The 13,101-nt window shown below is 43.7% G+C and overlaps 1 protein-coding gene across 1 annotated transcript in view; it reads left to right on the top strand.

The window, feature by feature from the left end:
- The window catches only part of LOC119732866 (fibroblast growth factor receptor-like), a 33,858-nt gene extending 22,749 nt beyond the window's left edge, over positions 1–11,109 (top strand). The window contains exons 8-13 of the mRNA XM_038206469.1: positions 356–469; positions 7,072–7,142; positions 7,690–7,730; positions 8,185–8,281; positions 9,575–9,680; positions 10,978–11,109. Of these exons, the coding sequence (XP_038062397.1) occupies positions 356–469; positions 7,072–7,142; positions 7,690–7,730; positions 8,185–8,281; positions 9,575–9,680; positions 10,978–11,049 (501 nt within the window). The 3' untranslated portion in view covers positions 11,050–11,109. The remainder of the gene's footprint in view (positions 1–355; positions 470–7,071; positions 7,143–7,689; positions 7,731–8,184; positions 8,282–9,574; positions 9,681–10,977) is intronic.
- The last annotated feature ends 1,992 nt before the right edge of the window (positions 11,110–13,101 follow it).

Below are 13,101 nucleotides of genomic sequence, written 5' to 3'. Positions count from 1 at the left end.
GCATGACAAATGTTCAAAGGCTAGAGTAAAATCCTTACACAAGGGGATTTAAATATGTCCTGGTAATTTGCTTTGTTCTCAAATAATAGGCTGATCTATTATGCCCCTTCCACCGGATAGACCGTGTCCAAAACGGGCTTCCAAATCTACGGCTATACGTTTATTGTCAGCGCGTCCCGCGTATTTTTAAACGGCGCAGACCTAGACCTAGCTCTAGACAGCTGATTCGGATGCAGCCAATCACTAATCATATACGCGCGCGTCTAAACGATATGGTGCTGTTGTCTACAAGCTCAGATGGTGGGGCTTGTCTGACCGATCTATTGATGATTTGTTTTGTCTCTCTTGTTAAAAGATGATTCACCGTGATTTGGCTGCGAGAAACATTCTGGTTGGAGAAGCGTTGGTTGCAAAAGTCTCTGATTTTGGACTGTCCAGAGGGGAAGATGTCTACGTGCAGATGTCATCGGTATGTAATCATTTTAATCACATTTCTATTATACGTTGTCACGCGTTAATGTCGGTTTACACTTCATGCAAATGCGAATGCGATGGGAATTAGACGTCACGAAGCATTCGCTGCGAAATTCGCCAGAGTTGAAATGTGTTCAACTTTTGCGAATTCGCAGCGCCAAAAGCCCCCTGACGTCACAAATTCGCGAACGCGTTCGCTTTCGCGCCGAATATGAAACGGCCTTTATGTGTCATGAACTGAAACCATCTCTTGTTGTTGTGGAAACATTTCTCGATGCAACAGTTTCCATTCCCGGATATGCACTTTGCCGTCGCAGAGACATACCCGACACAACTGGAGGAGGGACTGTTGTTTACAGCTTGGAAGGAATTCTTATCTTCGATGGCAGAGATCTTGATCCCGAGGAATTGGAACTCGTGTTGTTTTCACTGGCTCTAAGATCGCAGAAGGTCCTAAATGCCGCCATGTACAAACCACGAAGTGTCAATGGTGACATTATCAGCTACCTAGCCCAACCACCTTGTCTATGCTATCCAAATTCAGTGCCCAATCAGCGGTTCTACTTCTACAGATACAGCTGGTCGTCGAACTCTTGAGCTGTGCCACTCTCTTGGACTGACTCAGATAGTCACTGAACCAACGAGGGAAGATCAGATTCTCGACCTTGTTCTGACTGATCTGTAATCCATCTCGACAACACTTTGCAAGGCTGGGAACATCAGACCACAATCATGTCTTAGTTAAGCAGGATGTCCCTCTCTACATAGACAATCCTTACAGACGGAAGGTGCTGCGATACGGTAAGGCCGACTACTGGGGTATGAGAGGCCCTCTCTCATACACCTCTCTTCTGTGGACTGGTCCCTAGCTCTTATAAACGCGAAGACCCAGAAGAGGCTTGCAGCAATATCACCAGCATCATCTGTGACGCAATGGATATCTATATTCCTAGCAAGCTTGTTTCAAATAAAACACAAGACAATAATGGTTCAACGATCTTTGTAAAACAGCAGCAATTAAGAGGCATCACTTGTTCAGGAAACAGAAGAAAAACAGCACTCAAGAAAACAGGGACAAGTTTGCGGAAGCTAGAAAGGAATGCAATCACAGAGAGAAAAAAGTAAACAATATTGTGTATAAAACAAGTTAAAGGAGTAGCTCTCAGACGGCAGCCCCAGTAGTCACAAGTCCTTGAATACAGTCAACACCTTGTCTGGATGATTAACAAGAAAACATATACCAGTCCTAAAAGAAGACAACCTAGTATACACCACAGCCAAGGGGAAAGCCGACAAATTTGTCCAGACCTTTGCAAAGAAATGCCATCTAGAGGATGCAGAGGAGCTTGTACCTGAGGTTCAGCCGACAACAACAACCTCCAAGGACAGTATCGTTTAAACCCAAGTATATCAAAAGGCTCTTGAGAAAGTTAAAGCTACTGGCCCTGATCGAAGTTCCCAATCGAGTTTATAAGGAGTGTCGCGCTGAACTAACCAGACCACTCAGCCGCCTTTTTGAGCTCTGCTTCTCACATGGAGGGACTCGAAAATACAGAGTCAACTTCAGAAATAAAAATGCTGCAGAACCATCTAATATCAGACATTAGACCCCACCATAGCAAATACGACATTCTTAAAATACTCTCTCAGCAATGGTCCAATGCACTGGACAGAGGCAATGAAGTGCGTCTAATTTAGAGGACATCAGAGGTGCATTTGACAGAGTGTGGCACAACGCGGCCTCTGCTCGAAGCTCATGGGAAAAGGAGTCTCTGGCAAGCTTCTTGTATAGATTGACAGATATCTATCAAACCGGTCCATCAAAGTGGTTCTTTCTGGCCAGTCCTCATGTACAATTCCCATAATTGCGTCTGTACCCCCAGGGATCTACGCTGGGCCAATTTCTCTTATCCGTTTTCATAGATGATCTGGGAGATGAGTGCAGGACACACTGTACCTATATGCAGATGACTCTACCCTCTATGTGAGATTAGATCAGGCGATCGACCCTGAGGCCATATATATCAGCTAGCCTGAAAAAAGACCTGGACAGAATAAGGATCTGGGCAGACAGATAAATCTTAGAACCAACCAAGTGCAAGCCCCTTACAGTTTTTAGAATGAGGAACCCATCTAGGTGGAACACTAGCTGAGAAAGAGGAGCTGTAAATCTTGGGTGTCACAGTAAACGAGCTGTAAATCTTAAAGATGTCACAGTTGAAACTCACTTTGGCAAGGCATATTTCCAATATGTCTGCTAGAGCTGGACAGAAGCTGGGAGTTTTACGGAGTTGTTGCTAACAAGCTGGATGAAAAAGAAAGCGAATATCTACAAGGCACAGGTTCGCAGTGTTTTGGAGTACGCATCTCTATGCCGGATAAGTGCTTTCACCATCACACTTATATCTATATAGACTCCTGGGTAATTTCCAGAAGCTCTCCGCATCATCGGCGTGGCCGAACAGGAGGTAAGAGTGAATCTCAACTGTCCATCTCTTCATCATAGGCATCAAGTGGCTGCTCAACAGTTCTGCACAAGATGCATGGCAGTCTTTGTCCATTAGACTTGAAGGCTACACAGCCCTATGAGAGACGAAGTGCAACACGCTTCAGCTTGTCGACGCCCATCCACTCACTCGCTGACACAGTCTCTAGGACCTATTCCACTGGCAGAACTTTCATCCATACCAGTCGCCCGGGCTGGAGACACACTGGTTCCGTGCCTCCAGTCGGCATCCCTGCCTGCCTGCCTCCCCCTTTGAACCCCCACTGCCTTGTGGGAAGACTTTCTGTCAAAGGCTAGGAGAAGGACACTCCAAACTCAAACCCGGCTATCCCTTCCACCAGCCGTCGGGTCATCGACGTTCCGCTGGAGCCCGGAGGAGATATCTCAGGGTGCCTCTGTGTGTCGCGAGCACTCTGGCACCTTAAACCATAGCGAAGGCTGGAGTACAAAAAGTCCTGCGGCGATGGATCAAAAGTGTCAGTGGCAGGCTTGAGGAGCTGGGAGCCATTAGCTGGAAGTCTGCACGTAGGCGGTCTGAGTGTGATGGCCGTGGCACATCTGCAGAGCGGCGGAATGCCAAGGTCCTGCTCAGACGATCAGGCAGATCTGTTCAGGGAGGCACTGCCTGCCCACATCCTGGGACGCTCCGATAAAAAGAGGAGTAAACAAAGCCCGCTCATCTCATTCCTGGCCGGGTCGCCACGCCCGGTGGGATCTCCATTTTGTGGCCGAAAGACACAACAAAAAACAAAACGACTGTATAAACTGGCATCTTTGAACGTAAGGACGATGATAGACAACCCAGAGCGCCCTCAGAAGAAGACAGCTTTGATCGATCGAGAACTGGAAAGATACGGCATCCACATTGCAGCACTCCAAGAGATGATGTTCAGTGGCACTGGGATCTTACGAGAGAAAAATTACACCTACTTCTGGTCTGGTCGAGATGTGGGGAAACGCCGTGAGGCTGGCGTCGCTGTTGCTGTCGCCAACCAACTTCTCCCGGAGATGACCACTCACCCTGTCTGCATCTCCGATAGGATGATCTCTCTGCGTCTGCAACTCTCAGCTCCTGACAACCGTCATATGTCATTATTCTGCGTATACGCCCCAACTATGACAAACGACGACGCAATCAAGGAGGAGTTTTACCACTCATTGCGCCGTCATCTTGAAGCTGTTCCCAAGTCGGACAAGTTAGTGGTAATGGGCGACCTCAATGCAAGTGTGGGGAGTGATCACACACTGTGGAAACGAGTGATTGGTAAGTTCGGCAGAGGGAAGCTAAATTCGAATGGCGAGCTACTACTCAATCTCTTCACTGAACTACACCTAGCTGTGACCAACACCTTTTTCAATATCCCGCCGAGGTGGTTCTACAGCTGGCAGCACCCTCGATCAAAGCGATGGCATCTCTTCGACTATGCGTTGGTCCGCAGAGTTGATCTTACTAATATATTCAGCACCAGGGCTATGCGGGGAACTGACGGTGATACCGACCATGTAATGATTCGAACAATCTGCTGATTCACGGTCGAAGCTAGATGCAGGCGGACTGCAAAGGCGCCGCCTAAGAAATTAAACACGGACAAGCTGCAAGATCCGCACTGCCGAGGATCACTGGCCCGTGCTATGGCTGAGCGTCTGGAAGCACTGCCATCTGCGGCAACTCTGACCGTAGAACAGGCATGGACAAATCTCAGAGACAACGTGTATGAGATAGCGGCTTCCGAGCTGGGTCATCCGAAACGCAAGCACGCAGACTGGTTCGACGAGAACGACCAGCAAATAAAGGCCCTCCTGGAAGAAAGGAGAATCGCACATCAGGCCCTCCTGACTGGTCGTCGGACCAGGCAAGCAACCAAGCGCTACAATGATGTGAAAGCCAGAGTCCAGAGAGAGCTGCGAGCCATGGAGGATCGATGGTGGCTTCAGAAGGCAGAGGAGATCCAGAAGCTTGCCGACTCAAACGATTCCAAGGCCTTCTTTGCGAGTCTGAAGGAAGTCTATGGCCCGCAATCCACTGGTTCAAAACCCATTCTGAGTGCCGACGGTATGGTTCTTCACACAGAAAAGCCGGCAATTCTGCAGCGGTGGTGTGAGCACTTTAAAGAACTGCTGAATCGCCCCTCCAACATTTCACCAGAAGCGTTTGACCAAATCAACGTGCAACCAGCTGACGTCTCACTCGATCTGCCCCCCACCAACATCGAGCTTGAAAGAGCAATTCAGGCCATGAACCTGGGACGTGCCCCCGGTACCGACAAAATTCCCGCAGAGGTCTTCAAACATGGTGGCATTGCTCTCAGGCAACGCCTACTTGAGCTGCCCCACAGATGCTGGGATACAGAAGAACTGCCACAGGACTTCAAGGATGCCATGGTGGTACCAATTTTCAAGCGCAAGGGGGATCGCCACAAGTGTGGCAACTAACGTGGCATCTCTCTACTGTCGATCGCAGGCAAGATCCTGGCCAAAGTTCTGCTCAAGCGTCTTCAGCGGGTAGCGGAAAGGCAACTCCCTGAATCTCAGTGCGGGTTCCGTGCCGGACGCGGCACCTGCGACATGATCTTCACACTCCAACAACTGCAGGAAAAGTGCGTTGAGCAGCAAAGACCTCTGTACGTTCATAGAGTTCATAGACTTTACAAAGGCCTTCGACACAGTTTGACGCGATGGCCTTTGGAGACTCCTGCAGATACGGTTGTCCTGCAAAGTTCACATCACTTGTTCAGCAATTTCACAACGGTATGATGGGATCGGTAACACAGGCAGGAGACACATCCGAACCTTTCGCCGTCAAGCACGGCGTTAAGCAGGGTTGTTTTTAAGCGCCGACGTTATTTACCCTGTTCCTAACAGCGGTTCTCCAGGTCACGAACCAGCATCTGGATGAGGGCGTCTACCTGCGAACTCGTTCCGACGGAAGGCTGTTCAATCTGGCGCGTTTAAAAGCACTCACAAAAACCCAACTCACCTTTATTAGAGATCTTTTTTATGCCGATGACTCAGCTTTCGTTGCTCACTCTGTCGAAGCCCAGTGCCTTCGGCCTGACAATCAACCTCGGGAAAACGGTAGTGCTCCACCAACCTTCACCAGGAGACCCCTATGTTGCGCCAAACGTCACACTGGAAAGGATCACTCTGGAGGTAGTCGAGCAGTTTTCATACCTTGGCAGCATCATCAGCGACGACAACTCCCTGGACGCAGAACTCAATAAACAGATTCAGGCCAGCTACGCTGCCTTCGGTCGGCTAAAGGATCGGCTTTGGAAGCGAACGGGGATCCGACCAAGCACCAAATGCAAAGTGTATCGTGCGCTTGTGCTGAGCTCCCTGCAGTACTCAGCGGAGACGTATACCCTGTACAGACGGCACGTCAAGAAGCTACGGACCACGGTCTATTGTCAACATATCATGGTGGGATCGGGTTACCAACGATGAGGTGCTGCATCGAGCGGGCATGCCGAGTGTGGAGCACATGTTGATGAAAATTCAGCTCCGCTGGACTGGGCATGTCGTGCGAATGGAGGAGCACAGACTGCCGAAGATCCTCCTCTATGGCGAGCTCTTGGAATCACCCAGACAGCCAGGCAGGCCAAAGCTGCGCTACAAAGATGTCATCAAACGCCACCTCAATGCCACCAACATTTCAATCAACAACTGGGAAAATCTGGCCATGGACCGTCCTGGCTGGCAAGCTGCAACAAAAGATGGCGTCCAAACTGCAATCGCGGATACCAAGCGGCGAAACGTTGAAGCCAGACGCCGACGTCATGAAAGGCAACAACGGCGCAACTGATTTATAGTACTCCCGAACTCTTCGATGACGAAGATCTGCCACACAAAAAGACAGTTGCAGTCTGTCCTTCAAAAGTAGGGTTCATCAACATCTCTTGTCAAGGCGTTGATTTGTAGCAAAAATCAATGTAACAAATGTAAAAAGAATGCCGTCTGAAAAATGGTAAGCAGAATATAAGAATCACGGGTCAAAGGCTAACCAGAAATGCATGGTAACCGCCCTCTTTCGTTCAATGTGGTGTTTTAACTTTCTGAGAGGTTCCATTATGTTTATTTCTTCTCAATTACAGAAGCGGGTTCCCCTCCGTTGGTTAGCAATTGAGTCCGTCAGGCACAATACATACACCACCAAGAGTGATGTGTAAGTTTGCTTCTCTGTCGTGTATTGCAGACCAGTAGCGTATCCAGCTTTTGTGTCAGGGCGGGTAAAATAACTGTTTCGACGTCTGAATTAACAGTCTAAAGGCCAACTCAAAAATACTGTCGGTTTTTTAATTGTCTAATGACGCCATCAAACGCGCAGGGGAGGCGGGGGAGTTGCCCCTTGGTGCCCCACCTCTTCCTCTGGATACGCAACAACTGCAAACAGTTTTGCATCACTATAAAAAAAGTTCATCTGGCGTTTTACCATGTAGAGTTGCACGTTGAGGCCGCTAGTCAGACAAAAATAGCTCCAATTCCATACACCATAACACATACTTCAGACAAGCGGAATCTCTCTGCAGTAGATGTTTATGTGGTTTTATGTACCATTGTAACCATACTTTATAATGCATTTATCTCTTCTTGTTTTAGATTATGTTATTGATTTTGTTTTTCCTTCGGATTTTTGCCTACTTCCTCCCTTCACACCCAAGAATAATGAATACCTTTTGATATGTTTATTTATTTTTATTTTGTTCACTTAGGTGGTCGTTTGGAATACTTCTGTGGGAAATAGCCACCGTTGGTAAGCTTTTTTAACCCAATATTATGAACAATGGGATTTGCATACCACCTAAATAATAAAATAAAGTAAACAGAGAAACATCATTTTCCATCTAACCCTGGGGGCAGCTTAGCAAAAAATATCACACGGAGTGGCCACGTGGAGAATTGTATCACCACATGTGTTTTAGGTCAATTCATAATAGGCTATACATTGTTGAACAATGTTAAATTACACAGATTAGTTTTCTACAAATCAAACAGCAGTTCAACATAACTGTGACCACGTGGATATTTTCAGGGACAACGTTAACTTTTGTATCATCTATTAAAATTGTTGCTGGTCTCAGAAGGCAAGCTATTTTGGCGCCTGTCTTACGGACTGACTGAACATTATCTTAATCATTGATAACACTTCGAATAAACACGATTTCTCCTTTATAAATCTCTCCTCGTGTGATTGCTTTCTTTTGAAGGGGGAACTCCCTACCCGACCATTGACAGCGATTCTTTGCCCGGAAAGCTGCTGAAAGGATACCGCATGGCTAAGCCGAGCAACTGTGATGACCACAGGTATTAAGAAGAGAGAGTGTAAAAGGTTTCCCAAAGAAGAACAGAATTTAGCTTTCTAAAAGGAAAGTAACAATATTACTCACAGATAGGTAGATATTCTTGTTTAACGATGGTAAAGAATAAATGCATCGTAAGTGCTGATCATCTCATCCATGGCGAAATGTATGGTTCTTCATTGAACAATGATCTGTTATATAAGTCGCTTGTGAATCCTTTCCGTTTAGTCGTGTGTAGCACGTATTATAACACCTCACCCACATATTCTGTGTCTTGATTGGCCGAGAGCGAGTCTCATGATACTTTCTATTTTTGCTATCTTTCTGTGCACGGCCAAAAGTAATATACCCGTAGCAACCAATGTACTATACCATTAGCAACCAAAGTACTATATTCACGGAGCGGTATTTGTGTGCAAATGCATGCTGGTACGGTGTGCGCGTTGCGCGTAGCGCGTTTTTTTTTCCAAAGAGAGTTGGGTTCAAACATTTCGTGAAGGGGTAGTTTGGATGAGAGAAATACATTTTTCGCCAATTTTGTATTGAAATTGAAGTTTATATCAACTGTGTTCAGATTCAAATAATTTAAAATATTGAAACAAGCAGAATCTGTGGGTGAAGTGTTATACAACAAATATTGAATGCTTTATCTCGTGGTGGAGTAAAACTAGCCTCCCTCGGTGATCCATGGACCATTCTATTTTCCCTCGGCTTCGCCTCGGGAAAATAGAATGTCCATGGTCCACCCCGGGAGGCTAGTTTTACTACACCACTCGAAGCATTCAATATTTGTATATTATATTTCTGTGCTCATGTGTGCTTTCGGTGTAACAGGGGCAAGCGACCGTTGCTCCTGGTTCAAGTAGCCCTTTCTCTTCAGTACATTTCATCCCTTTTGTAATAAATGTCAATAAAAAGAATTAAAATAATAATAATTAAAAAAACGATGATTAGGTTTTAATGACATTGCGTATGGGTATGTTCGAAAGTAGATATTAAGGATAGGCCTATACAAGAATTTCGTCCGTACTAACATTAACAAATCTTGTTCAATGTTAAACACTTCCGAATACAAATCACACATTCAATAGAACTTTCACTTTCCAAATAAAGTTATGTAGTTTGGAACAGACGACTTGCCTTTAAACTCTATATTTATTGATTTTTTTTCTGTTAAACATGTACTCGGATCATAGGCGCGATGACAATGATCGGGGGAGGATCAGAAGAAAGAAAAAAAATCGTTGATTTCAATTCACTTTCCACTCATAGTTTGTTTTTGGTTCTTTTACTTTAGTTATGTTCTGATGCGCAAGTGCTGGGACGAGGATCCTAATAATAGGCCAACCTTCACCGAGTTGGTCTCCATCCTGAGTGGCATGGCATTGAATAACACCAATAGTGTGAGTTGGACTTCACTTAAAATAAGCATCCGTAAACTTATCTAAAGCTTAACTAAAGTACAGCTGTGCTAAAAATGCTACATTTACTATAAGGTCAACTGGACTCACAAGGTCAGAGCAGAACAGAAAATCAACCCTATATCATTAAAAATCCATTGAAAACGAACCGCAGATATTAACGTACCTTAAAGCTATAGTCCATCATTTGCAGCCATCCGAAAAGTAACTGGCGTAATTACTGTTGAAAAACAAACTTGGTTGAAAGATAGTAAAGGAACTAAACTCCCTGTGAAATTATTCTTTCTGGGAAGCTGTCATTTTGAAGTAATCAACGAAAGAAGAAGGCATTTCCAACGGTGATTCTTAAGAAGCACCTTAGGAAAATTTAAATTAGTAGTTCGTTTTGTTATTCAGCGCAGCGCGCACAAGTATTGGAACGACGCACACGCGCGCGCGGTTGTTATAATTCGTCGGATCAGTGCGCGACGCCGCGTATAGCTGCAATTACAAAACAATTCAAAACATGATTCAGTAACTTTTGATTTGAAATTGAGATCTTAGAATGCTGTTTTTCTCGGAATGTACAGCTGAAGCTTAGCTGAAACTTCATCAGGTTAGTTGCTCAGTATCCTTTATTAGATTTTGAACACTTTTGTTGCTTCAAACGAACAAAATGCACTAATTACAAATAATGGACTATAGCTTTAACCAGTGTTTATTATCAAAAAATACCCAAAATATTTGCTACCCCATTTTAGCGATTTGAACTTGACTATTGGTTTGTATTTTGATATTCTGCTTTGTTTATAATGAAGACATAATCCTTTTCCCGATGAAAAGAAAGTTGCTACTGGAAAAGGATAGACGACATATACTTGACGAATGAGGGCGTTGTTACGACGCCATTTTGGGGAGTAAAAGATATGTGTTTCTAGACTTGTCCCTGCCCCTCCCCCAATAAAAAATAGGGACCGGGAGTTATTTCCCATTTAAGGCCATTGATTGGATGACCTCTGCACACGTGCGCAGTATTGTTGTTTATTTTTGACAATGATGATTACAGCGTTGCGCATGGATGACAGTTTAACACATGCAACCTTTAAAAAAACAAGACTGTTACCATAACCAGTAGGCAAAATAGCCAGCGTCTTCACGAAGGCACCTTTCCAGCATTTCAACTGTATAGGTTTCAAAATACTGAAAATAGTGCCCCTTTCTTTATTGAGAAGTACTGTGGCAACAACGCTCAATACGCCAAGATTATTCAAAGGTTAATGTTTCCCTTTCTATTTCGCAGACGTATATGGCGATGGACAGCATCAGGTATATCAATTGGAGCGCCATTCGCCCCGAGTTTGATGACAAATGAGAGTTTACCAACGCAAAAAAGGCGTGGTGCCTGTTTCTCTTCGTAACACTGGTTAAGTCAACTCGAAGATTGAAAGAATTAGGCAGGGCGAGGAAGTAGTAATTTCTTGAATGTCTGTGCCTTTTGTAGTTCTACTAAAACGCTGAGGAAACGTGATTGACCTAAAGTTCCCCAGCGATACTATAAAATTAGAGCCTTCTAAACTATACAGATCCGGCTATGTTCGTCCGTCTGCAGATTAACAATATTTATTCAGAATCTTACAACAAACAACAAATATCTATAGTTTAAAAACTTATTTTGAAGCTATGTACAATGCTGTTTTTTGCTATCAGAACTCTGGAATGGTATACACATAATGAATGTTGACGAGTGCAATGGTGAGACTATTTTCATGAGTTGAATTTAACAAGACGCATCCTCACATTTCGAGTGTTTCGTACTATGATTAGGACCTAGGTCCCCTTTTGTGTCAATGTGCTAGCACGTTACTCCCATGTTCCATTCCACGAGGCGAAGCCGAGTGGAATGGAACATTTCTTATGTCACCTCATGAAATTATTCTTACCATCGCACTCACAAACATTCTTTATTTGTATACTATTACACATGATATTCAATCTAATATACTAACGGGGAACACATTTTTAGTTAAATAATAAATCTTTGTACCACCTTACCATCAACATTTTTTTTGTAATATAATTATTGTTCACAATGTATTGATTTGAGAGTTTGAGGGCATGAATGTGCACACTGTCAAACACTGAAAGAAATCGCCCGACTGTACGGAGATAACACATATTAGTTGTGACCATTTTAAAATAGTGATATTTCCACAGACAATGTCGGGTCAGGCCTAACTAACTATAATATTAGTCCTAACTAACTATAATATTTAAATTCTACTGACGTATGTACAAAATGTACTTAACAGAATGATTTCATTACATAGTTAATTACGGATTGAAACAGCGAAATGTGAAAACGTACAAAAGGTCAACTGTCAAGACTATTCAAACAACTATGTTTGATACCTGCAATCTATTACAACAGGAAATGGTACCTTAGTACAGCATGAAATGGCAACTTAATGAGGAGACAGTTTATTGTAAATAGTTTCACACAAAATACTGGTCAGAAGCAGACATTTCAGTGGTCACATCTCTAATGCTTTTACGAATTCTATCGTCGAAAAATGCTTAAAACGGTTTTTTTTAAGTATTTTTAACGGGGTTATGAGAGGGTTTCTGTAGGTTTTTGTTTGTGTGCAAGTCTTCTCAATAAGGTACCAGTCTTACTATGACTACTATAACAACTATAATCAAGAGTATTATTTGGCAAAATAGAAGACGAAACGCCCTCCTCTTTCCACTCAGACACGCCCTTCCTACTACACGGTGAATTATAAACGCTATTCCTTTACTATACAGCAAAACAGTCAAAGGCACAATTATATTACAAAACTTGAAATCATTAGGAGTAACGGTTAAGATAACAACACTATACAGATTAATAAATATGGTATGCGAATGTTGAAGTGTGCAAGTTCAACTACATGTACAGTGGAGTGCGATAACATACAACAGCAACACGATAATATAGGTTTTCCCGGACAATTTCGGAAAATGTGCGTTTGAATTTGTAAAACATAAATTCAATTTGGCGCCGAGTTTGAGAACGACGTACATCCTGGTTTTATTTTCGCAATAACTAGCATTCGATGTCATTTTGCATCAATCAAATGAACGAATGTGCATAGCGTTTCATTTAAGGGATTACAAATACGTGATTAGGTTTTCGGTTTGGCGTATGCGTTGCCGATTATTACGAATGTACAATCCAATTCGCAGAAAATCGATTGTCTATTGTGACACAGGCTGAATTGAACATTCTTTTTCATTTGTTACAATTTCAATTCGCATTTTCGGCATTCAATTTAAATAAATTATTCAGGCCTATACAAATCATGATACAACTTTGATTCATTAATTAATGATTCATTGATTAATCAATGTATGCCTTATTGATCATGATGTGATTGATGTGTTT

Source organism: Patiria miniata, unplaced genomic scaffold (genome assembly GCF_015706575.1).
Source record: "Patiria miniata isolate m_02_andy unplaced genomic scaffold, ASM1570657v1 HiC_scaffold_1, whole genome shotgun sequence".
NCBI classification, from domain to species: Eukaryota; Metazoa; Echinodermata; class Asteroidea; order Valvatida; family Asterinidae; genus Patiria; species Patiria miniata.
Note: the sequence above shows the minus strand (reverse complement) of the source record. Positions and strands in the feature narration are given on the sequence as shown.